The sequence below is a fragment of the Ciconia boyciana genome, chromosome 32 (genome assembly GCF_034638445.1).
Source record: "Ciconia boyciana chromosome 32, ASM3463844v1, whole genome shotgun sequence".
Taxonomy (NCBI): Eukaryota; Metazoa; Chordata; class Aves; order Ciconiiformes; family Ciconiidae; genus Ciconia; species Ciconia boyciana.
The window spans coordinates 884,704-911,258 of record NC_132965.1 but is presented as its reverse complement, the minus strand read 5'-3'; the positions used below and the strand labels follow the sequence as shown (position 1 = coordinate 911,258).

Below are 26,555 nucleotides of genomic sequence, written 5' to 3'. Positions count from 1 at the left end.
AAGGACGGTCCTTGCACAAGGCTGATGCTCGTGTGAGCCCCACCCTCGTGGAAGCCCGGTCCTTGTGCAAGGCCCACCCTCGTGCAAGGCCCGTCCTTGTGCAAGGAGCATTCTTGCACAAGGCCAGTCCTTGTGCAAGCCCGATCCTCGTGCAAGTCTGCTCCTCGTGCAAGGACAGTCCTCGCGCACGGCTGATGCTCGTGTGAATCCCACCCTTGTGCAAGGCCCATCCTCGTGCAAGGCCCACCCTCGTGCAAGGGCGATCCTCGTGCGAGTCTGCTCGTGCAAGGCCCGTCCTCGTGCAAGGCCCATCCTTGCGCAAGAGCGATCCTCGTGCGAGCCCGATCCTCGTGCGAGGCCCGCCCTCGTGCGAGGCCCGTCCTCGTGCAAGGCCCATCCTTGCACAAGAGCGATCCTCGTGCGGGCCCGATCCTCGTGCGAGGCTCCCCCCACCCACTCCCCGGCCCCGTGCGAGCCCCCTCGTGCACCCCCCGGCCGCGGCCCCCTCCTCCCGTTTGCACTTTCGTGGCCGCGTTTGCTACTGACTGTCCCCCTCCCCACCCCCCGCGCCCCTCCCCACTCCCGTCCCCCCCCCGTGTCCCCGCCCCCGACCGCACTTTAGGGGGACCCGCCCGAAAAAAAAAAAAAAAAAGGCAAAACCAAGCAAAAAAGGGGAAGAGGGAAAAAAAAAAAAGAGATAAAAATAAAGGGGGGGGAGGGGAGGGGAGTGGGGGGACCCTGGGGACAGCGGGGACACCGGGGGGGCACGGTGGGGGGGGGGCTCCATGGGGGTGTCCCCGTGGGGGTGTCACCAATGGGGCGGCCTCAAGGAGGTGACGCCAATGAGGTGGCCTCCATGGGGACGTCCCCATGGGGCGGCCTCAAGGAGGTGACCCCAATGGGGTGGCCTCCATGGGGTTGTCCCCATGGGGTGGCCTCAAGGAGGTGACCCCAATGAGGTGGCCTCCATGGGGACGTCCCCATGGGATGTCACCAATGGGGTGGCTTCCATGAGGTGGCCTCCATGGGGACGTCCCCATGGGGCGGCCTCAAGGAGGTGACCCCAATGAGGTGGCCTCCATAGGGATGTCCCCGTGGGGTGGCCTCAAGGAGGTGACGCCAATGAGGTGGCCTCCATGGGGACGTCCCCATGGGATGTCACTAATGGGGTGGCCTCCATGAGGTGGCCTCCATGGGGGTGTCCCCATGGGATGTCACCAATAGGGTGGCCTCAAGGAGGTGGCCCCAATGGGGTGGCCCCAATGGGGTGGCCTCCATGGGGGAGGTCCCCATGGGATGTCAGCAATGGGGTGGCCTCTATGGGGGATGTCCCCATGGGGTGGCCTCAATGAGGTGGCCTCAGCGGGGGATGTCCCCATGGGATGTCACCAATGGGTGGCCTCCATGACGGTTGTCTCCAACGAGGTGGCCTCAATGAGGCTGGTCCCCATTGGGATGTCCCCAGTGGGATGTCCCCAGTCGGGTGGCTTCAGCGGAGGATGTCCTCAACGGGATGTCCCCCACGAGGTGGCCTCAATGGAGGATGTCCCCATGGGGTGGCCTCAATGAGGTGGCATCCCATGGGGGATGTCCCCCTGGGGTGTCACCAACGGAGTGCCTCAATGGGGAGGGGTCCCTTAGAGGTGTCCCCAAAGGGGTGGCCCCGTTGGGGAGGGGTCCCCTTGAGCGTCCCCATGGGGGACGTCCCCTCCGCAGTGGCCCCCATTGGGGAGGGGTCCCCAGGGCAGTGTCCCCAGTGGGGAGGGGTCCCCGGGGGTGTGGCGGGGTGCCCCGCGGCGGGGTGTCCCCGTGGTGTCCCCGCGGTGGCGGTCGGTGGCGGCGGTGACAAATGTCCACTATTTATCTGCATCAGTGAGTGTTAGAGACGCCAATAAACACCGTAGAGCTGAGCTGGCCTGCGCGGGGACACGGGGACATGGGGGGACACGGGGGACATGGGGACACGGGGACACGGGGACATGGGGGACATGGGGACACGGGGGACACGGGGACACGGGGGGACACGGGGACATGGGGACACGGGGGACACGGGGACATGGGGGGACACGGGGGACACGGGGGACGGGGGACACGGGGACATGGGGGACACGGGGACATGGGGGGACATGGGGACACGGGGGACACGGGGACATGGGGGACATGGGGACATGGGGGACACGGGGGACACGGGGGATGGGGGGACACGGGGACATGGGGGACATGGGGACACGGGGGACACGGGGACACGGGGGGACACGGGGACATGGGGGACATGGGGACATGGGGGGACATGGGGACATGGGGGACACGGGGACATGGGGGGACATGGGGACATGGGGACACGGGGGGACATTGGAGATACAGAGAACATGGAGATGGGGGGATGTTGGAGATGTGGGGGACACACGGAGGACATGGGGACATGGAGGGGGACGTGGGGGACGTTGGAGACATGGGGACACTGGGGGACATGAGGACATTGGAGATATGGGGGACATGGGGACACGTGGGGAGGTGGGGACATGGGGACACGAGGGGATATGGGGGACGTATGGGGACAATGGGGGACATTGGAGACGTGGGGGATCATGGGGACATGGAGGAAATGGGGACGTTGGAGACACGGGGACACACGGGGACGTGGGGGACGTGAAGACACAGGCGGACGTGGGGAGGTGGGGACATGGGGACACATAAGGAGATGGGGACATGGGGACGTGGGGACACGAGGGGATATGGGGGGACGTATGGGGACACGGGGGGACATGGGGACACACAAGGGCATTGGAGATATGGGGGACATGGGGAGATGGGGACACACAGGGACATGGGGGGACATATGGGGACATGGGGGACAACGGGGGACATGGGAGACGTGGGGGGGCATGGGGACATGGAGGAAATGGGGACATTGGAGACGGGGACACGGGGGGACATGGGGACATGGAGGGGACATGGGGACACACGAGGACATTGGAGACATGGGGAGGTGGGGACATGGGGACACGGGGGGACATGGGGACATGGAGGGGACATGGGGACACATGAGGACATTGGAGACATGGGGAGGTGGGGACATGGGGACACACGGGGACATGGGGGGACATGGGGACATGGAGGGGACATGGGGACAGATGAGGACATTGGAGACATGGGGAGGTGGGGACATGGGGACACATGGGGACATGGGGGACATGGGGACATGGAGGGGACATGGGGACATGGGGAGGTGGGGACGTGGGGGGACGTGGGGACACATGGGGGACAACGGGGGACATGGGACACGTGGGGGTCATGGGGACATGGAGGAAATGGGGACATTGGAGACATGGGGACACACGGGGACATGGGGGGACATGGGGACATGGAGGGGACATGGGGACATGGAGAGGTGGGGACATGGGGACACACGGGGACATGGGGGGTCATGGGGAGGTGGGGACATGGGGGGTCATGGGGACACTGGAGACATTGGGGACACGGGGGACACGGGGACATCAGGGGACACGGGGGACATGGGGACACGGGGGACCATGATGGGGGGGACGGACATGGGGACATTGGGGACAAGGGGATGGGACATTGAGGGACGTGGTGGGGGGACACTGGGGACACGGGGGGACATGGGGGCGCATTGGGGACACGGGGGTGTTGGGGACATTGGGGGACACTGGGGGGCGCATTGGGGACACGGGGGTGTTGGGGACATTGGGGGGACACTGGGGGGTGGTGGCACCGTGGGGATGGGGAGGACACGAGTGGGGGGACACTGGGGACACGGGGGGTGACACGGGGGGGTGTCCCCAAAACCAACCCCCCCACACGGAGCAGCAACAACCACGATTTATTGGACACACGGGGGGGGGGGGACACACACACGGGGACCCCCCTCTTTTTGGGGGCCGAAGGGGTCTCCCTGAGTTGGGGGGGGGCATGAGGCGAGTTTGGGGGCCCCCCGGGGGTGGTGTCCGTTTTGGGGGGCTGGTGGCCTCCCCCCAGGGTGGCACTGAGCTGAGGGGGGCCCTGAGGTCTGGGGGGGGGTGTCCCCAACTGGGGGGGGGGGGGCTTGTTTGGGGGAGCTCGGCTTTTGGGGTGTCCCCAGGGCCTCCCTCAACTTTTGGGGTGTGTCCCCCCCCTTCCCTTAGGGGGATTTGGGGGGGGGGGTCGTTGGGTTTTGGGGTGTCCCTGGGGGGCGCCCCTAATTTTTGGGGGTGCAGCACAGGGATGACCCATGGGGGACCCCAATTTGGGGGTCCCGTATTTTGGGGGTGCAACATAGGGATGCCCCGGGGGGGGGGGGAGGTGTCCCCACTTTGCCCCCCACCCAGGGGGACACCCCCACTTTTGGACCCGCAGTCCAGCTACCCCGGGGAGGGGACACCCCACTTTTGAGCACCCCCATACCCCAGGGTGGGGGACCCCCACTTTTGAGCCCCCCCATTCCATATACTTTGGGGGGGGTCCCCACTTTTGAGCTCCCCCATTCCATATATTCTAGGGGGTCCCCACTTTTGAGCCCCCCATTCCATATGTTCTAGGGGGTCCCCACTTTCAGCCCCCATTCCCTATATTCGGGGGGGGTCCCCACTTTTGAGCCCCCTCATTCCCTATAATTTAGGGGGGGACCCCACTTTTGAGCCCCCCCCATTCCATATGTTCTAGGGGGGGTCCCCACTTTTCAGCCCCCCCATTCCCTATATTCTGGGGGGTCCCCACTTTTCAGCCCCCTCATTCCCTATATTCTGGGGGGTCCCCACTTTTGAGCCCCCCCATTCCATATGTTCTAGGGGGGGTCCCCACTTTTCAGCCCCCCCATTCCATATCCTTAAGGGGGGGGTCCCCACTTTTGAGCCCCCCCATTCCATATGTTCTAGGGGGGGTCCCCACTTTTGAGCCCCCCCATTCCATATATTCTAGGGGGGTCCCCACTTTGAGCCCCCCATTCCATATGTTCTAGGGGGTCCCCACTTTCAGCCCCCATTCCATATACTTTAGGGGGATCCCCACTTTTGAGCCCCCCATTCCATATGTTCTAGGGGGTCCCCACTTTGAGCCCCCCATTCCATATATTCTAGGGGGTCCCCACTTTGAGCCCCCATTCCATATGTTCTAGGGGGGTCCCCACTTTCAGCCCCCCATTCCATATGTTCTAAGGGGGGTCCCCACTTTTGAGCCCCCCCATTCCATATGTTCTAGGGGGGGGTCCCCACTTTTGAGCCCCCCCATTCCATATGTTCTAGGGGGGGTCCCCACTTTTCAGCCCCCTCATTCCCTATATTCTGGGGGGGGTCCCCACTTTTCAGCCCCCTCATTCCCTATATTCTAGGGGGGGTCCCCACTTTTGAGCCCCCAATTCCATATCCTTAAGGGGGGGGTCCCCACTTTGAGCCCCTCTCTACCCCAGGGCGAGGACCCCCACTTTTCACCCCCTATACCCACAGACAGCATACCCCCCTTCCCCCCCCCTTTAAAATTCGGGGTCCCCCATCACAACAAACCACAAGTACCAGACCGGACCCCTCCCCCAGGCGCGCTACCCGGATCCAAATCGGGGGGCAAGGTCCCGGGGGGGCCCCAAATATTCAATTCCTCGAAGACCCCCGTCTCGATCAGCTCCTCCTGCCAGGGGACCGGGACCGTCCCCGAGGCGAAGGTGGCACACAGCGCCGCGTCCCCCGCGTCCAGCTCCACGCCCCGCACCGAGGAGAAGGCGCCCACGTCCCCCAGGTCCTTGGCGTAAACCCGCCGGGGGTCCGGCACGAAAGGGGGGGGCACCAGGCCTGGAAAAGAGGGGGGGGTGAAGTAGGGGATCCCCCTTGGCTGGGATCAGCTCATAGGCACCCCCAGAATTCCTGGTTAACCCACGCCTCCCCCCAGTTCATGGTACCGCCCATAATTCACCCCCTGGTGCCCCCCCCATAATTCCTGGTACCCCCATAATTCACCCCCTGCTACCCCCCAATTCCTGGTACCCCCATAATTCACCCCCTGGTGCCCCCCATAATTCCTGGTACCCCCATAATTCACCCCCTGGTAGCCCCCCCCATAATTCCTGGTACCCCCATAATTCACCCCCTGGTACCCCCCATAATTCACCCCTGGTACCCCCCCATAATTCCTGGTACCCCCATAATTCACCCCCTGGTACCCCCTGGTACCCCCCCATAATTCCTGCTACCCCCATAATTCAGGTACCCCCTGGTGCCCCCACCCCAATTCCTGGTACCCCCATAATTCCCCCCCTGGTGCCCCCCCATAATTCCTGGTACCCCCATAATTCACCCCCTGGTGCCCCCCCAATTCCTGGTACCCCCATAATTCACCCCCTGGCACCCCTCCCATAATTCCTGGTACCCCCATAATTCACCCCCTGGTGCCCCCATAATTCACCCCCTGGTGCCCCCCCCATAATTCCTGGTACCCCCATAATTCACCCCCTGGTACTGGTACCCCCCCATAATTCCTGCTACCCCCATAATTCATCCCCCTGGTGCCCCCCCCCCATTCCTGGTACCCCCATAATTCACCCCCTGGTGCCCCCCCCCCTGGTACCCCCATAATTCCCCCCCTGGTGCCCCCCCCAATTCCTGGTACCCCCATAATTCACCCCTGGTGCCCCCCCCATAATTCCTGGTACCCCCATAATTCACCCCCTGGTGCCCCCCCCATAATTCCTGGTACCCCCATAATTCACCCCCTGGCACCCTCCCATAATTCCTTGTACCCCCCATAATTCCTAGTAGCCCCCAATAATTCCTGGTGCCCCCAACTCCTGGTGCCCCCCTGGCACCCCCATAATTCCTGGTACCCCCATAATTCACCCCCTGGTAGGCCCCCCCATAATTCCTGGTACCCCCCAACTCCTGGTACCCCCTGGTACCCCCATAATTCCTGCTACCCCCATAATTCACCCCCTGGTGCCCCCCCAATTCCTGGTACCCCCATAATTCACCCCCTGGTGCCCCCCCCTCTAATTCCTGCTACCCCCATAATTCACCCCCTGGTGCCCCCCCATAATTCCTGCTACCCCCATAATTCCTGGTAGCCCCCCAATAATTCCTGGTGCCCCAATTCCTGGCACCCCCTGGCACCCCCCCAATTCCTGCTACCCCCATAATTCACCCTCCTGGCACCCCTCCCATAATTCCTTGTACCCCCATAATTCCTAGTAGCCCCCAATAATTCCTGGTACCGCCCTAGTAGCCCCCAACTCCTGGTACCCCCTGGTACCCCCATAATTCCTGGTACCCCCATAATTCACCCCCTGGTGCCCCCCCCCATAATTCCTGGTACCCCCATAATTCACCCCCTGGCACCCCTCCCATAATTCCTTGTACCCCCATAATTCCTAGTAGCCCCCAATAATTCCTGGTACCGCCCTGGTAGCCCCCAACTCCTGGTACCCCCCAATTCCTGGTACCCCCAGTACCGCCCAATAGCCCCCATTACTGCGTGCCCCTTTGTAGCCCCCAATATCCCCCATCACCCCAGGTACCCCCAGGGACCCATTTCGGGAGCACCCAAAGGTGATTGGAGACCCCATTGCTGGACACCCAGCACCCAGTGGGGACCCCGGTTCTGGAGCACCCAACCCTGGCTGGAGACCCCATTGCTGGACACCCAACACCCGTTGGGACCCATTGCTGGACACCCAACGCTCGTTGGGACCCATTGCTGGACACCCAGCACCCGTTGGGACCCATTGCTGGACACCCAACACCCATTGGAGACCCCATTGCTGGACACCCAACACCCATTGGAGACCCCATTGCTGGACACCCAACACCCGTTGGGACCCATTGCTGGGACACCCAACACCCATTGGGACCCATTGCTGGACACCCAACACCCGTTGGGACCCATTTCTGGACACCCAGCACCCATTGGAGACCCCATTGCTGGACACCCAACACCCATGGGGACCCATTGCTGGGACACCCAATGCTCGTTGGGACCCATTGCTGGACACCCAACACCCATGGGGACCCATTTCTGGGACACCCAACACCCATTGTAGACCCCATTTCTTGAGCACCCAACGCCTGTTGGGACCCACTTCCATGAGCACCCAACACCCATTGGTGACCCCGTTTCTAGACACCCAACACCCATTGTAGACCCCATTGCTGGACACCCAGCACCCATGGGGACCCATTGCTGGGACACCCAACACCCATTGGGACCCATTGCTGGACACCCAACACCCGTTGGGACCCATTTCTGGACACCCAACACCCGTTGTAGACCCATTTCTGGGACACCCAACACCCGTTGGGACCCATTGCTGGACACCCAACACCCATGGGGACCCATTTCTGGGACACCCAACACCCGTTGGGACCCATTGCTGGACACCCAACACCCATTGGAGACCCCATTGCTGGAGCACCCAACACCCATGGGGACCCATTTCTGGCACACGCAACGCCCGTTGGAGACCCCATTTCTAGACACCCAACACCCATGGGGACCCACTTCCATGAGCACCCAACACCCATTGGTGACCCCGTTTCTAGACACCCAACACCCATCGGTGACCCCATTTCTAGACACCCAACGCCCATTGTAGACCCCATTGCTGGACACCCAGCACCCATTGGGACCCATTTCCTGACCACCCCCACCCACTGACCCCCCCTTTTCTCCCCGTGGGGGTTACCTGCCTCGAGGCGTCCCCAGTTGACGGCGGCAAAGAGGGGGTGCGCCTTGAGTTGGGCGCAGTCGTTCCCCCGGAAGCCGAGACGGGTGCTGGGGTCCTTGGCCAGCAGACCCTCGCAGGCGGCCTGTGCCACCGGGCTGAACCGGTCCGAGTAGCTGACGGGGTCGTGTAGGATGCGTCGTGTCACCTCCTTGTTCTCCACCTGTGGGGACAGGGGTTCCTGGGGGGTTCCTGGGGGTTCCTGAGGGGTTCCTGAGGGTCCTGGGGGTTCCTGAGGGTCCTGGGGTTCCTGGTAACCCTGGAATGTAACTTGAGGGAGGTTCTGGGGGTTCCTGGTGGTTTCTGGGGGGGTCCTGGGGGTTTCTGGAAGCCCTGGGATGTTACTTGTGGAGTTCCTGGTGGTCCTTGAGGGGTTCTGGTGGTCCTTGAGGGGATCTGGGGGCTACTGGGAGCCCTGGGATGTTACTTGTGGAGTTCCTGGTGGTCCTTGAGGGTTCTGGTGGTCCTTGAGGGGATCTGGGGGCTACTGGGAGCCCTGGGATGTTACTTGTGGAGTTCCTGGTGGTCCTTGAGGGGTTCTGGTGGTCCTTGAGGGGATCTGGGGGCTACTGGGAGCCCTGGGATGTTACTTGAGGGGGGTTCTGGGGGTTCTTGGTGGTTTCTGGGAGGTTCCTGGGGTCCTGGGGTTCCTGGAAGCCCTGGGATGTTACTTATGGAATTCCTGGTGGTCCTTGAGGGGTTCTGGGGGCTACTGGGAGCCCTCGGATGATACTTGGGGACTTTCTGAGGGTTCCTGGTGGTTTCTGGGAGGTTCCTGGGGGTCCTGGGGGCTTCTGGAAGCCCTGGGATGTTACTTGTGGAGTTCCTGGTGGTCCTTGAGGGGTTCTGGTGGTCCTTGAGGGGATCTGGGGCTACTGGGAGCCCTGGGATGTTACTTGTGGAGTTCCTGGTGGTCCTTGAGGGGTTCTGATGGTCCTTGAGGGGATCTGGGGGCTACTGGGAGCCCTGGGATGTTACTTGTGGAGTTCCTGGTGGTCCTTGAGGGGTTCTGGTGGTCCCTGAGGGGTTCTGGGGGCTACTGGGAGCCCTGGGATGATACTTCGGGACTTTCTGAGGGTTCCTGGTGGTTTCTGGGAGGTTCCTGGGGGTCCTGGGGGCTTCTGGAAGCCCTGGGATGTTACTTGTGGAGTTCCTGGGGGTTCCTGGTGGTCTTTGAGGGGTTCTGGTGGTCCTTGAGGGGTTCTGGGTGTTCCTGGAAACCCTGGGATGTTACCTCGGGGGGTTTCTGGGAGGTTCCTGGGGGTCCTGGGGGTTTCTGGAAGCCCTGGGATGTTACTTGTGGAGTTCCTGGTGGTCCTTGGGGGGGTCTGGTGGCCCTGGAGGGGATCTGGGGGCTACTGGGAGCCCTGGGATGTTACTTGTGGAGTTCCTGATGGTCCTTGAGGGGTTCTGGTGGTCCTTGAGGGGATCTGGGGTTCCTGGAAGCCCTGGGATGTTACTTGTGGAGTTCCTGGTGGTCCTTGAGGGGTTCTGGTGTCCTTGAGGGGATCTGGGGGCTACTGGGAGCCCTGGGATGTTACTTGTGGAGTTCCTGGTGGTCCTTGAGGGGTTCTGGTGGTCCTTGAGGGGATCTGGGGGCTACTGGGAGCCCTGGGATGTTACTTGTGGAGTTCCTGGTGGTCCTTGAGGGGTTCTGGTGGTCCTTGAGGGGATCTGGGGGCTACTGGGAGCCCTGGGATGTTACTTGAGGGGGTTCTGGGGTTCTTGGAGGTTTCTGGGAGGTTCCTGGGGGTCCTGGGGGTTCCTGGAAGCCCTGGGATGTTACTTATGGAATTCCTGGTGGTCCTTGAGGGGTTCTGGGGGCTACTGGGAGCCCTCGGATGATACTTGGGGACTTTCTGAGGGTTCCTGGTGGTTTCTGGGAGGTTCCTGGGGGTCCTGGGGGCTTCTGGAAGCCCTGGGATGTTACTTGTGGAGTTCCTGGTGGTCCTTGAGGGGTTCTGGTGGTCCTTGAGGGGATCTGGGGGCTACTGGGAGCCCTGGGATGTTACTTGTGGAGTTCCTGGTGGTCCTTGAGGGGTTCTGATGGTCCTTGAGGGGATCTGGGGGCTACTGGGAGCCCTGGGATGTTACTTGTGGAGTGCCTGGTGGCCCTTGTGGGGTTCTGGTGGTGCCGGGGGGGTCCTGGGGGCTACTGGGAGCCCTGGGATGATACTTCGGGACTTTCTGAGGGTTCCTGGTGGTTTCTGGGAGGTTCCTGGGGTCCTGGGGGCTTCTGGAAGCCCTGGGATGTTACTTGTGGAGTTCCTGGGGTTCCTGGTGGTCTTTGAGGGTTCTGGTGGTCCTTGAGGGGTTCTGGGTGTTCCTGGAAACCCTGGGATGTTACCTCGAGGGGTTTCTGGGAGGTTCCTGGGGGTCCTGGGGGTTTCTGGAAGCCCTGGGATGTTACTTGTGGAGTTCCTGGTGGTCCTTGAGGGGTTCTGGTGGCCCTTGAGGGGATCTGGGGGCTACTGGGAGCCCTGGGATGTTACTTGTGGAGTTCCTGATGGTCCTTGAGGGGTTCTGGTGGTCCTTGAGGGGATCTGGGGGTTCCTGGAAGCCCTGGGATGTTACTTGTGGAGTTCCTGGTGGTCCTTGAGGGGTTCTGGTGTCCTGGAGGGGAGCTGGGGGCTACTGGGAGCCCTGGGATGTTACTTGTGGAGTTCCTGGTGGTCCTTGAGGGGTTCTGGTGGTCCTTGAGGGGATCTGGGGGCTACTGGGAGCCCTGGGATGTTACTTGGGGGCGGTTCTGGGGGTTCTTGGTGGTTTCTGGGAGGTTCCTGGGGGTCCTGGGGGTTCCTGGAAGCCCTGGGATGTTACTTATGGAATTCCTGGTGGTCCTTGAGGGGTTCTGGGGGCTACTGGGAGCCCTGGGATGATACTTCGGGACTTTCTGAGGGTTCCTGGTGGTTTCTGGGAGGTTCCTGGGGGTCCTGGGGGCTTCTGGAAGCCCTGGGATGTTACTTGTGGAGTTCCTGGTGGTCCTTGAGGGGTTCTGGTGGTCCTTGAGGGGATCTGGGGGCTACTGGGAGCCCTGGGATGTTACTTGTGGAGTTCCTGGTGGTCCTTGAGCGGTTCTGATGGTCCTTGAGGGGATCTGGGGGCTACTGGGAGCCCTGGGATGTTACTTGTGGAGTTCCTGGTGGTCCTTGAGGGTTCTGGTGGTCCCTGAGGGGTTCTGGGGGCTCCTGGGAGCCCGGGGATGATACTTCGGGACTTTCTGAGGGTTCCTGGTGGTTTCTGGGAGGTTCCTGGGGGTCCTGGGGGCTTCTGGAAGCCCTGGGATGTTACTTGTGGAGTTCCTGGGGGTTCCTGGTGGTCTTTGAGGGGTTCTGGTGGTCCTTGAGGGGTTCTGGGTGTTCCTGGAAACCCTGGGATGTTACCTCGGGGGTTTCTGGGAGGTTCCTGGGGTCCTGGGGGTTTCTGGAAGCCCTGGGATGTTACTTGTGGAGTTCCTGGTGGTCCTTGAGGGGTTCTGGTGGCCCTTGAGGGGATCTGGGGGCTACTGGGAGCCCTGGGATGTTACTTGTGGAGTTCCTGATGGTCCTTGAGGGGTTCTGGTGGTCCTTGAGGGGATCTGGGGGTTCCTGGAAGCCCTGGGATGTTACTTGTGGAGTTCCTGGTGGTCCTTGAGGGGTTCTGGTGTCCTTGAGGGGATCTGGGGGCTACTGGGAGCCCTGGGATGTTACTTGTGGAGTTCCTGGTGGTCCTTGAGGGGTTCTGGTGGTCCTTGAGGGGATCTGGGGGCTACTGGGAGCCCTGGGATGTTACTTGGGGGGTTCTGGGGTTCTTGGTGGTTTCTGGGAGGTTCCTGGGGGTCCTGGGGGTTCCTGGAAGCCCTGGGATGTTACTTGTGGAGTTCCTGGGAGTTCCTGGTGGTCTTTGAGGGGTTCTGGTGGTCCTTGAGGGGTTCTGGGTGTTCCTGGAAACCCTGGGATGTTACCTCGAGGGGTTTCTGGGAGGTTCCTGGGGGTCCTGGGGTTTCTGGAAGCCCTGGGATGTTACTTGTGGAGTTCCTGGTGGTCCTTGAGGGGTTCTGGTGGTCCTTGAGGGGATCTGGGGGCTACTGGGAGCCCTGGGATGTTACTTGTGGAGTTCCTGGTGGTCCTTGAGGGGTTCTGGTGGTCCTTGAGGGGATCTGGGGGCTACTGGGAGCCCTGGGATGTTACTTGTGGAGTTCCTGGTGGTCCTTGAGGGGTTCTGGTGGTCCTTGGGGGGATCTGGGGGCTACTGGGAGCCCTGGGATGTTACTTGGGGGGGGGTTCTGGGGGTTCTTGGTGGTTTCTGGGAGGTTCCTGGGGGTCCTGGGGGTTCCTGGAAGCCCTGGGATGTTACTTACGGAGTTCCTGGTGGTTCCTGGTGGTCCTTGAGGGGTTCTGATGGTCCTTAAAGGGTTCTGGGGGTTACTGGGAGCCCTGCGATGTTACTTGGGGGGGGTTTCTGGGGGTTCCTGAGGGGTTCTGGGGGCTACTGGGAGTCCTGGGAGTTACTGGGAGCCCTGGGGTGTTACTTGGGGAGTTCCTGAGGGTTCCTGGGAGTTACTGGGGTTCCTGGGCACCTTCTCCCCCCGGCTGCGGAAGGGTCCCTTGGCCGCCAGCATCTCGTAGAGGGTCACCCCCAGCGTGAAGTAGTCCACGGCCCAGTCGTACTCCTCGTCCCGCAGCAGCTCCGGCGCCATGAACCCTGCGGGACCCATGGGTCACCCATGGGGGTGTCCCAGGGGGTGTCCCAGGAATCCGGGGGGGTCCCAAGGAATCCGGGGGTGGGGGGGGGTCCCAGGTGTCCGTGGGGTTCCCAGGTGACCAGGGGGCACCCAAGGGACCAGGAGGGACCCAGGCATCCGGGAGAGGAGCAGGGATTGAGGGACCCGTCCCCTCCTGCCACCCGATGTCCCCTGTGTCCCTGTCCCTCCCCATGTGTCCCCCCCCACACCATACCTGGAGTCCCCCCATGTCTCCGTGCCACCTCCCGCGTCCCTCCCTGTCCCCAAGGTCCATGTCCCCCCCCATGTCCCCACCCTACCCAAGGTCCCCTCCGTGTGCCACCTCCCGTGTCCCTCCCTGTCCCCAAGGTCCATGTCCCCCCCCATGTCCGCACCCTACCCAAGGTCCCCTCCATGTCCCCACGTCTCTTGACTCTCCCATGTCCCCCCATGTCTCCGTGCCACCTCCCGCGTCCCTCCTTGTCCCCAAGGTCCATGTCCCCCGCCATGTCCCCACCCTACCCAAGGTCCCCTCCGTGTGCCACCTCCCGCGTCCCTCCCTGTCCCCAAGGTCCATGTCCCCCCCATGTCCCCACCCTACCCAAGGTCCCCTCCGTGTCCCACGTCTCTTGACTCTCCCATGTCCCCCCCATGTGTCCCCGTGTCCCCTACCCGGGGTCCCGGCGTAGCCACGGGTTTTGGTCTGTCCCTCCTTGAGCTCCACGGCCAAACCCATGTCGGACAGACGGACGTGGCCTGCCCACACCAGTAACCACCAGTAACCACCAGTAACACCTCCCCAGAAACCCATCCCAGTGCCCTGCCTGCACCAGTATCACCAGTAACCACCAGTATCATGACCAGGAACCCCTCCCAGAGCCCTGGCCGCACCAGTAACACCCCCCCCAGGAACCCTCCCAGTGCCCTGCTCACACCAGTACCACCAGTAACCCTCCCAGTGCCTCCCATTAACCCCCTCCCAGGCTCCCAGTAACACCCGTGTACCTCCGCATCCCTCCATGTCCTTCTCTGTCCCCTCCATGTCCCCGGTGTCCCCCCCAGTGACTCCACATTCCCCATGTCCCCCCATGTCCTCCACGTCCCCAATGTCCCCACATCCCCAAGTCCCACACATCCCCCGCGTCCCCGATGTCCCCAACGTTCCCATGTCCCCCTGTCCCCCAATGTCCCCACGTCCCCCAGTGTCCCTGATGTCCCCCATGTCCCTGATGTCCCCCTGTCCCTGTAATGTCCCCATGTCCCCAACATCCCCACGTCCCCCAGTGTCCCTGATGTCCCCCATGTCCCTGATGTCCCCCCGTCCCCGTAATGTCCCCCTGTCCCCCAATGTCCCCACGTCCCCCAGTGTCCCTGATGTCCCCCATGTCCCTGATGTCCCCTGTCCCTGTAATGTCCCCATGTCCCCAACATCCCCACGTCCCCCAGTGTCCCTGATGTCCCCCATGTCCCTGATGTCCCCCCATCCCCGTAATGTCCCCATGTCCCCCAATGTCCCCACGTCCCCCAGTGTCCCTGATGTCCCCCATGTCCCTGATGTCCCCCTGTACCTGTAATGTCCCCATGTCCCCAACATCCCCACGTCCCCCAGTGTCCCTGATGTCCCCCATGTCCCTGATGTCCCCCTGTCCCTGTAATGTCCCCATGTCCCCAATGTCCCCACGTCCCCCAGTGTCCCTGATGTCCCCCATGTCCCTGATGTCCCCCTGTCCCTGTAATGTCCCCATGTCCCCAACATCCCCACGTCCCCCAGTGTCCCTGATGTCCCCCATGTCCCTGATGTCCCCCGTCCCCGTAATGTCCCCATGTCCCCCAATGTCCCCACGTCCCCCAGTGTCCCTGATGTCCCCCATGTCCCTGATGTCCCCTGTCCCTGTAATGTCCCCATGTCCCCAACATCCCCACGTCCCCCAGTGTCCCTGATGTCCCCCATGTCCCTGATGTCCCCCGTCCCGTAATGTCCCCATGTCCCCCAATGTCCCCACGTCCCCCAGTGTCCCTGATGTCCCCCATGTCCCTGATGTCCCCCTGTACCTGTAATGTCCCCATGTCCCCAACATCCCCACGTCCCCCAGTGTCCCTGATGTCCCCCATGTCCCTGATGTCCCCCATGTCCCTGATGTCCCCCGTCCCGTAATGTCCCCATGTCCCCAACATCCCCACGTCCCCCAGTGTCCCTGATGTCCCCCATGTCCCTGATGTCCCCCGTCCCTGTAATGTCCCCTGTCCCCCAATGTCCCCACGTCCCCCAGTGTCCCTGATGTCCCCCATGTCCCTGATGTCCCCCTGTACCTGTAATGTCCCCATGTCCCCAACATCCCCACGTCCCCCAGTGTCCCTGATGTCCCCCATGTCCCTGATGTCCCCCATGTCCCTGATGTCCCCCGTCCCCGTAATGTCCCCATGTCCCCCAATGTCCCCACGTCCCCCAGTGTCCCTGATGTCCCCCCGTCCCCGATGTCCCCCCGTCCCCGTAATGTCCCCATGTCCCCAACATCCCCACGTCCCCCAGTGTCCCTGATGTCCCCCATGTCCCTGATGTCCCCCGTCCCCGTAATGTCCCCATGTCCCCAACATCCCCACGTCCCCCAGTGTCCCTGATGTCCCCCCATCCCCGTAATGTCCCCTGTCCCAAAATGTCCCCACGTCCCCCAGTGTCCCTGATGTCCCCCATGTCCCTGATGTCCCCTGTCCCTGTAATGTCCCCTGTCCCCCAATGTCCCCACGTCCCCCAGTGTCCCTGATGTCCCCCATGTCCCTGATGTCCCCCATCCCGTAATGTCCCCCTGTCCCCCAATGTCCCCATGTCCCCCAGTGTCCCTGATGTCCCCCATGTCCCTGATGTCCCCCTGTCCCTGTAATGTCCCCATGTCCCCAACATCCCCACGTCCCCCAGTGTCCCTGATGTCCCCCATGTCCCTGATGTCCCCCATCCCGTAATGTCCCCCTGTCCCCAACATCCCCACGTCCCCCAGTGTCCCTGATGTCCCCCATGTCCCTGATGTCCCCCTGTCCCTGTAATGTCCCCTGTCCCCCAATGTCCCCACGTCCCCCAGTGTCCCTGATGTCCCCCATGTCCCTGATGTCCCCCATCCCCGTAATGTCCCCATGTCCCCAATGTCCCCATGTCCCCCAGTGTCCCTGATGTCCCCCATGTCCCTGACGTCCCCCATGTCCCTGACGTCCCCCATGTCCCTGATGTCCGCCCGACCCCGTAATGTCCCCATGTCCGCAACATCCCCAGGTTCCCCAATGTCCCCTATCTCCCCATTGTCCTGGATGTACTCATGTCCCTCACACGTCCCCAATGTCCCCATGTCCCCCAATGTTCCTGATGTCCCCATGTCCCCCTATCTCCTGTGTCCTAAATGTCCCCGATGTTCCCCTGTCTCCCCAATGTCCCCACATCTCCAATGTCCCCTATGCTCTCAATTCCCCTGCGTCCCCGATGTCCCCAATGTCCCCATGCCCCTGATGTCCCCTGATGTCCCCCACATCCCCCGGTGTCCCCCAATGTCCCTGATGTCCCCTCATCACCCAATATCCCTGATGTCCCCAAATCCCCCACATCCCCACAATGTCCCCATGCCCCCACATCCCCCAAGGTCCCTTCACATCCCAATGTCCCTGATGTCCCCAATGTCCCCATGTCCCCCACCTCCCCAATGTCCCCACATCCCCAATGTCCCCGAAGTCCCTGATGTCCCCATATCCCCCAATGTCCCCATGCCCCCCCAAAGTCCCTGATGTCCCCGCATGCCCCAATGTCCCCAACGTCCCCCCCGTCCCAACGTCACCGGCGTCATCGAGGAGGACATTCTCGGGCTTGAGGTCACGGTAGACGATGCGGTGCTGGTGCAGGTGCTCCAGCCCCAGCAGGATCTGGGCGGTGTAAAACACGGTCCGCGGCTCGGGGAACCCGGGGTTGTCCTCGTCCACGTTGTATATGTGGTACCTGACACGCCAAGCACACGCTAAGCACACGCCAGCACTTGGGGACACGTCAGCACCTGGGGACATGCTGGGGACATGGCTTGGGAAACCTGGGTTGACCTCATCCACATTGCATGTGTGGCACCTCCACATGCTAAGGACATGCTAAGGACATGCCAGCACCCGGGGACACGCTGAGGACATGGTATGGAGAACCCAGGGTTGGCCTCGTCCTCATTGCATGCATATGGCACCTGCACACGCTAAGGACATGCCAGACACGCTGCTGGGAGGTGTCTACAGCAGCGACATGTGTGGCACACGCCAAGCACACGCTTACCGCAGGTCACCGCCGTTCATGAGGGTCATGACGAGGCAGAGGTCAGTCTTGGTCTGGAAGGCGCAGGCCAGCGAGACGATGAAGCGGCTGTGCACCCGTGCCAGGATCCGCTTCTCCACCAGCGCCGCCTGCACACGCCAAGCACACGCCAAGGGCACGCAGCTGGTGATGGTCCAGCCCACGGCAAGGACACACCAAGGACACACAGGTGGTACACACCAAGGGAAACATGGGTAGCGCATGGGAAGGATATCTAGATGGAACATGCCAAGCAAAACATGGGTGGGACATGTCAAGGACATGCAGGTGGCACATGTCAAGAAAAACATGGAAGATGGCACATGTCAAGGAAAACATGGGTGGCACGTGCCAAGGACCTGCAGGTGGCACATGCCAAGGAAAACATGGGTGGGACATGTCAAGGAGATGAAGGTGGCACATGCCAAGGAGACAAAGATGGTACATGCCAAGGAAAACATGGGTGGCACATGCCAAGGACCTGCAGGTGGCACATGCCAAGGAAAACATGGGTGGGACATGTCAAGGACATGCAGGTGGCACATGCCAAGGAAAGCATGGGTGGGACATGTCAAGGACATGCAGGTGGCACATGCCAAGGAGATGAAGGTGGCACATGTCAAGGAAAACATGGGTGGGACATGCCAAGGACATGAAGGTGGCACATGTCAAGGAGATGTGGGTGGAACACACCAAGGAAAACATGGGTGGCACATGCCAAGGACATGAAGGTGGCACATGTCAAGGAAAACATGGGTGGGACATGTCAAGGACATGCAGGTGGCACATGCCAAGGAGATGAAGGTGGCACATGTCAAGGAAAACATGGGTGGCACATGCCAAGGACATGAAGGTGGCACATGCCAAGGAGATGTGGGTGGAACACACCAAGGAAAACATGGGTGGCACATGCCAAGGACATGAAGGTGGCACATGTCAAGGAAAACATGGGTGGGACATGTCAAGGACATGAAGGTGGCACATGCCAAGGAGATGAAGGTGGCACATGTCAAGGAAAACATGGGTGGCACATGCCAAGGACATGAAGGTGGCACATGCCAAGGAGATGTGGGTGGAACACACCAAGGAAAACATGGGTGGCACATGCCAAGGACATGAAGGTGGCACATGTCAAGGAAAACATGGGTGGCACATGCCAAGGACATGAAGGTGGCACATGCCAAGGAAAACATGGGTGGCACATGCCAAGGACATGAAGGTGGCACATGCCAAGGAGATGTGGGTGGAACACACCAAGGAAAACATGGGTGGGACATGTCAAGGACATGCAGGTGGCACATGCCAAGGAAAACATGGGTGGCACATGCCAAGGACATGAAGGTGGGACATGTCAAGGACATGAAGGTGGCACATGTCAAGGAAAACATGGGTGGGACATGTCAAGGACATGAAGGTGGCACATGCCAAGGAGATGAAGGTGGCACATGTCAAGGAAAACATGGGTGGGACATGTCAAGGACATGAAGGTGGCACATGCCAAGGAAAGCATGGGTGGCACATGCCAAGGACATGAAGGTGACACGTGCCAAGGAGATGTGGGTGGAACACACCAAGGAAAACATGGGAGGAACACGCCAAGGAAAGCATGGGTGTCACATGCCAAGGACACGCAGGTAGCACACACCAAGGACATGAAGGCGGCGCACGCCAAAGAAAACACGAGAGGAACGTGCTAAGGACGTGCAGGTGGCACATGCCAAGCGCACGTGGGCGGCACACGCGAAGCAGAGGGACGCTTGAGGGGACAGAGGGCTGGCCAAGGGGCCGGATGGCCACCAGCCCCACGCCGTATCCCACGGGGGCGTCCCCACCTCATAGCCCTGGCGCTTCTTGAGGCGCTTCTTGTTGAGGCGTTTGTTGGCGTACATCTTGCCGGTGACGCGGCGTTGGCAAGCGCAGACCTCGCCGAAGCCGCCCTTGCCCAGCACCCTGAAGTCGACGAAGGCTTCGGCGCCCACCGCCTGCCCCTCCAACCATTTGAACTGGACGAAGCGCCCGAACTCCGGTGACGCTCGGTACGGGGTCCAGGCCACCGCTTCCAGGTGGGCCAGCAACTCCCGTCGCGCTTGTCCGAAGTCCTCCGCGGAGGCGGTGGCACCTGGGGGGGGGGGGGGCGGGGGGAGAAGGTGGCATGGCCGCTGTTGGGGGAGGTTGTAGTGCCCATCGGGAGGCAGCATGGCTGCCTTTGGGGGTGTCATGGCCGCCGGAACTATCATGGCTACCACTGGCGGTGTCACGGCCACCAACAGGGGAGTCAAGGCTGCCAATAGGGGTGTTAAGACCACCAGTGGGGGTATCATGGCCACCGTTGGGGGTGTCATGGGCACCGTTGGGGGTGTCATGGGCACCAGTGGAGGTGTCATGGCTGCCAATGGAGGTGTCATGGCAGTCATCGCTGTCATGGCCACCAACAGTGGAGTTGTGGCCACCAAGAGGGGTGTTAAGACCACCATTGGGGGTATTATGGCCACCGTTGGGTGTGTCATGGCTCCCATCACTGTCATGGCCACCATTGGGGTATCGTGACCTCCATCGGAGGTGTCATGGCCACCATTGGAGGCATCATGGCCTTCATGGGCAGTATCATGGCCAACATTGGGGCTGTCATGGCCATCATCACTATGACGGCTGCCATTGGAGGTGTCATGGCTGTCATTGGAGGGATCATGGCCGTCATTGGAGGGATCATGGCCACCACTGGAAGTATCATGGCCATCATTGGAGCTGCCATGGCCATCATCACTATCATGGCCACCATTGGGGTACCATGACCTCCATTGGAGGTGTCATGGCCACCATTGGAGGCATCATGGCCTTCATTGGCAGCATCATGGCCACCATTGGAAGTCTCATGGCCACCATTGGAGCTGCCATGGCCATTATCACTATCATGGCCACCATTGGAGGTATCATGGCCACCATTGGAGCTGCCATGGCAGATATCACTATCATGGCCTTCATTGGCAGCATCATGGCCACCATTGGAAGTCTCACGGCCACCATTGGAGCTGCCATGGCCATTATCACTATCATGGCCACCATTGGAGGTATCATGGCTGCCATCACTATCACGGCCACCGTTGGGGTACCATGACCTCCATCGGAGGTGTCATGGCCACCATTGGGAGCATCATGGCCACCATTGGAGCTGCCATGGCCATCATCACTATCATGGCCGCCACTGGAGGTACCATGGCCACCACTGGAGGTATCATGGCCACCATTGGAGGTACCACGGCCTCTGCTGGAGGTGTCATGGCCGCCGCTGTGGGCGGAGCCTCACCTGTGGGCGGAGCCATGGCGACGGCGCTGAGGAAGCCGCAGTGCTCCGCCCCGCCCGGGGTGAAGAACCGCCCCCTCAGGGCGGCGGCCGCCCCGCCTCGCTCCGCCTCCTCGCATCGCTCGTAGGCCTCCAGCTCCGCCCACAACGCCCCCGCCGCAGCCAATCCCGGCGCTCCCTCCAGGAACCGCTGGAACAGCAGCTTCCCGATTGGCTGCTCCACGCACTGCCACCGGAAGGAAGTATCCTCCCCAAGATGGCCGCCTCCATGCGCGCCGCCATTTTGTCCCCCTCCGACGCCATTTTGTGCCTTGTGGGCGCCTTTTTGTCCCCCTCCGCCGCCATCTTGTCCCCCTCGGATGCCATTTTGAGCCCCGTGGCCACCGCTCGGCGGGTCCCCTCCGGCCAGGCGGGCGCGCAGGGCCTCGCACTGGGAGATGTGGGGCAGGCGGAGGCGGGCGCGTTGCCGTCGGTCCCGTCCCGAGGCTCCCGGGCCACCGCCGCCGCGGGCCGATACGTAGGCCGAATTGGCCACCACCGTCTCCAGGCCGCCGATGTCCATGGCTGCGGGGAGGGGTGAGCGCTCGTGCGACGCACGGGGGGGGATCGAGGGGCGGGGGGATCCCTCGTGCGACGCACGAGGACGGGCCCCCACCCCTGGGGATTAACCCCGCCCCGGGCAAGGTCACAGCTCTTAAAGGGCCAGCACGCTATAATTAGCGGGTAAGCGGCTCAGCGGGGCTCGTGCCTAAGCCGCTTTCACGGCCCCCTCGCACGAGAGGGCACCCCCCCGGTATCCCACAATGCACCAGGGCCGAAGAGCATGATGGGAAGGGTGTCGCTCCCCCCACCCCACCCCGCAGGCCGAGAATGGTGCTGCAAAGCATTCTGGGATACATCCCCCCCCCCCCGGTGTGGTGGCTCCCACAGTCCTTTGCAGCAAAGGATGCTGGGAAGGAGGGGGTGGGAGGGGGAGGAGCGTGGGAGGAGAGGGACACAGGCACCCGGGACCCCCCACTCCCAAGGGAGCCAGGCATCCCAGACCCCCACCCCACAGGGGACCCAGACGTCTGGGACCCCCACCCCTCACCCCAGGGGACCCAGGTGTCCGGGACCCCCACCCCACAGGGGACCCAGATGTCTGGGACCCCACCCCTCACCCCAGGGGACCCAGGTGTCCGGGACCCCCACCCCACAGGGGACCCAGACGTCTGGGACACCCACCCCTCACCCCAGGGGACCCAGGTGTCCGGGACCCCCACCCCACAGGGGACCCAGGCATCTGGGACCCCACCCCTCACCCCAGGGGACCCAGGTGTCCGGGACCCCCCACCCCAAGGGGACCCAGGCATCTGGGACCCCCTACTCCCAGGGGACCCAGGTGTCCAGGACCCCCCACCCCACAGGGGACTCAGATGTCTGGGACCACCCACTCCCAAGGGACCCGGGTGTCTGGGACCCTCGGCCCCAAGGGGACCCAGGTCTGTGGGAGACCCCTCGCCCCTGACCCCATGGGACCCAGACATCTGGGACCCCCCACCCCAAGGGGACCCAGATGTCCAGGACCCCCACCCCTGACCCCAGGGGACCCAGTCGTCTGGGACCCCCTGCCCCAAGGGGACCCAGGTATCCAGGACCCCCCACCCCACAGGGGACCTGGACATCTGGGATCCCCACCCCAAGGGGACCCAGGCATCCGGGACCCCCACCCCTCACCCCAGGGGACCCAGATGTCTGGGACCACCCACCCCAAGGGGACCCAGGCGCCTGGGAGACCCCTTGCCCCTCACCCCAGGGGACCCAGGCATCTGGGACCCCCTACTCCCAGGGGACCCAGGTGTCTGGGACCCCCCACCCTGACCCCAGGGGACCCAGGCATCTGGGACCCCCTGCCCCAACGGGACCCAGGTATCCAGGACCCCCCACCCCAAGGGGACCCAGGCATCCGGGACCCCCCACCCCTCACCCCAGGGGACCCAGGCATCTGGGACCCCCTGCCCCAATGGGACCCAGGTATCCAGGACCCCTCACCCCACAGGGGACCCAGGCATCTGGGACCCCTACTACCAGGGGACCCAGGCGTCCGGGACCCCCCACCCCTCACCCCAGGGGACCCAGATGTCTGGGACCCCCACCCCTCACCCCAGGGGACCCAGATGTCTGGGACCCCCACCCCAAGGGGACCCAGGCATCTGGGACCCCTACTCCCAGGCGACCCAGGTGTCTGGGACCCCCCACCCTGACCCCAGGGGACCCAGGCATCTGGGACCCCTGCCCCAACGGGACCCAGGTATCCAGGACCCCCACCCCAAGGGGACCCAGGCATCCGGGACCCCCACCCCTCACCCCACAGGGGACCCAGGCATCTGGGACCCCTGCCCCAAGGGGACCCAGGTATCCAGGACCCCCACCCCACAGGGGACCTGGACATCTGGGATCCCCCACCCCAAGGGGACCCAGGCATCCGGGACCCCCACCCCTCACCCCAGGGGACCCAGATGTCTGGGACCACCCACCCCAAGGGGACCCAGGCGCCTGGGAGACCCCTTGCCCCTCACCCCAGGGGACCCAGGCATCTGGGACCCCTACTCCCAGGCGACCCAGGTGTCTGGGACCCCCCACCCTGACCCCAGGGGACCCAGGCATCTGGGACCCCCTGCCCCAACGGGACCCAGGTATCCAGGACCCCCACCCCAAGGGGACCCAGGCATCCGGGACCCCCACCCCTCACCCCAGGGGACCCAGGCATCTGGGACCCCCTGCCCCAATGGGACCCAGGTATCCAGGACCCCTCACCCCACAGGGGACCCAGGCATCTGGGACCCCCTACTCCCAGGGGACCCAGGCGTCCGGGACCCCCACCCCTCACCCCAGGGGATCCAGGTGTCTGGGACCCCCACCCCTCACCCCAGGGGACCCAGATGTCTGGGACCCCCACCCCAAGGGGACCCAGGCATCTGGGACCCCCTACTCCCAGGCGACCCAGGTGTCTGGGACCCCCACCCTGACCCCAGGGGACCCAGGCATCTGGGACCCCTGCCCCAAGGGGACCCAGGCGTCCAGGAGACCCCTCGCCCCTCACCCCAGGGCACCCAGATGTCCAGGACCCCCACCCCACAGGGGACCCAGACGTCTGGGACCCCCACCCCTCACCCCAGGGGACCCAGACGTCCAGGACCCCCACCCCACAGGGGACCCAGCCCCAAGGGGACCCAGGCATCCCGGACCCCCTACCCCCAGGGGACCCAGGCGTCTGGGACCCCCACCCCGGGACCCCCACCCCCGGGACCCCCACCATCGGGGCTCACCTACGCAGCTCCCGTTGCCCGCAGCGCTTCCCGGTGGCCCCGGGGGCGGATTAGCCCCGCCCGGGGATTAACCAAATCCCCCGGGGGCGGTCGGTACCGGGGGACGCGGGCGTCCGCCCCCCCCAACCCCCCCCCAAGGGGCTTCTCACCCCGGGGGGACCCCGCTTCCGGGACACCCCCCCCATTGACCGTGGGGGACCCAGGCGTCGGGGACCCCCCCTCCCTCCCCACTGTCCCCAAGGGACCCCGGCGTCGGGGACCCCCACATTGACCATGGAGGACCCAGGCCTCGGGGACCCCCCCTCACTGTACCCAAGGGACCCAGGCGTCCGGGCCCCCCTCCCCATTGACCATGGAAGACCCCGGCCTCTGGGACCCCCCATTGACGCCTGGGTCCCCCACGGTCAATGGGGGGGTCCCCAACGCCTGGGTCCCCTGGGGACAGTGGAGGGGGACACCCAGGCATCCGGGACCCCCCCCTATTCACCATGGGGGACCCAGGCGTGTCCCCCCCCCTCCATTCACTATGCGGGACCCAGGGTTCCGGGAGCCCCCCCCCACTGTCCCCAGGGGACCCCGGCGTCCGGGACCCCCTCATTCACTATGGGGGACCCCGGCCTCTGGGACCCCCCCCGATTTACGCCTGGGTCCCCCATGGTGAATGGGGGGGTTTTGTCCCGGACGCCTGTGTCCCCCCCCCACTGTCCCCAAGGGACCCAGGCGTCCGCCCCCCCCCCCATTGACCATGGGGGACCCAGGCCTCGGGGACCCCCCCCCATTCACTATGGGGGACCCAGGGTTCCGGGACCCCCCCCCCACTGTCCCCAGGGGACCCCGGTGTCCGGGGGAAGGGGGGGCGGGGGGGTGTTGGCTGTCGCTGCCCGGCGGGGACGCGCCGTTACCGGGGAGCCGGGAGCGCTCGGCCGGGCACGCCTGGGTCCCCCGGACGCCTGGGTCCCCCCCCCCCTTGGGGGGCGAAAGGAGGAGGAGGAGGAGGAGGAGGAGGAAAGGGGGGTGTCTCAGGAGGGTCCCAGACATCCGGGTACCCTCCACCCCCAGCCCCAGTCTGGTTGGACCAGTCTGACCAGTTTGGGACTGGGGAAACTGGGGTCGGGGCTGCCCTATGCCATGGCGCTGGGACGCCTGGGTCCCCTGCGGAGGGGAGGGGCTTCTCCCCACATCCTTGACCCCGGGTGACCCCCCCAGGCCCCGCCCCCTCGTTAGCCCCGCCCCCCCCCGTTAATAACCAGGCGAGGAGAGATGAGCTCGGGTGGTCCAAGGGCACCCAGTTCCCCTCCCCAGTGCTCCCAGTAGCCTCCCAGTGATTCCTCAGAACTCCCAGTAGCCTCCCAGTGATTCCTCAGGATTCCCAGTAACCTCCCAGTGATTCCTCAGAACTCCCAGTAATCTCCCAGTGATTCCTCAGGATTCCCAGTAACCTCCCAGTGATTCCTCAGAACTCCCAGTAGCCTCCCAGTGATTCCTCAGGATTCCCAGTAACCTCCCAGTGATTCCTCAGAACTCCCAGTAGCCTCCCAGTGATTCCTCAGGATTCCCAGTAACCTCCCAGTGATTCCTCAGAACTCCCAGTAATCTCCCAGTGATTCCTCAGGATTCCCAGTAACCTCCCAGTGATTCCTCAGAACTCCCAGTGATTCCTCAGAACTCCCAGTAACCTCCCAGTGATTCCTCAGGATTCCCAGTAACCTCCCAGTGATTCCTCAGGATTCCCAGTAACCTCCCAGTGATTCCTCAGAACTCCCAGTAATCTCCCAGTGATTCCTCAGGATTCCCAGTAACCTCCCAGTGATTCCTCAGAACTCCCAGTAACCCCCCCAGTACTGCCAGTTACCCTTCAGTCATCTCCCAATAACCCCCCTGGTGCTCCCAGTAACCGCCTCCGGGGCTCCCAGTTATCCCCCAGTAACCCCCTAGTCTTTCCAGTAACCCTCCCTAGTGCCTCCTGTAACCCCACGGTGCCCCCAGTAACCTCCCAGTGCTCCCAGTAACCCCCAGTGCTCCCAGTTACCCCACACTGAGTTCCCAGTCATCCCCCAAGGCTCCCAGTAACGCCCCTCGAGGGCTCGCAGTTATCCCCAAGGCTCCAAATGCCTCCCCCAGTGCTCCCAGTTACCCCCAATACTCCCAGTACCCCCAGTATCCTTCCAGCTCCCACTCTGCCCACGCTCCTCTGCGCGGGCCCTTTAAGACCCCCCACCCCAAACCCCCTCTCCCCA

At 63.1% G+C, this 26,555-nt stretch overlaps 1 protein-coding gene across 2 annotated transcripts; it reads right to left on the bottom strand.

Moving 5' to 3' along the window:
• Positions 1–5,487: 5,487 nt before the first annotated feature.
• Positions 5,488–21,572, bottom strand: GRK1 (G protein-coupled receptor kinase 1). Of its 2 annotated transcripts, none has more exons than XM_072848670.1 (8): positions 20,997–21,572; positions 19,542–19,808; positions 17,692–17,819; positions 17,216–17,373; positions 14,073–14,156; positions 13,257–13,381; positions 8,660–8,861; positions 5,488–5,780 (listed from the first exon to the last, which is right to left on the bottom strand). In XM_072848670.1, the coding sequence occupies exons 1-8, from the start codon at positions 21,570–21,572 to the stop codon at positions 5,488–5,490; spliced, it is 1,833 nt and encodes a 610-aa protein (XP_072704771.1). The 2 variants fall into 2 exon arrangements, with proteins under 2 accessions (XP_072704771.1, XP_072704770.1); XM_072848669.1 differs by having other exon boundaries at positions 19,542–19,828; positions 21,014–21,572.
• Positions 21,573–26,555: the final 4,983 nt, after the last annotated feature.

Excerpts from the sequence above, each read along its gene's own strand:
- GRK1 (XM_072848669.1), bottom strand. The coding sequence starts at position 21,572 with ATGGACATCGGCGGCCTGGAGACGGTGGTGGCCAATTCGGCCTACGTA. Across the intron at positions 19,829-21,013 it reads CGCCATGGCTCCGCCCACAG|GTGCCACCGCCTCCGCGGAG; the intron begins GTGAGGCTCCGC and ends CCCCCCCCCCAG. Across the intron at positions 17,820-19,541 it reads AGAAGCGCCAGGGCTATGAG|GCGGCGCTGGTGGAGAAGCG; the intron begins GTGGGGACGCCC and ends TGGCGTGTGCAG.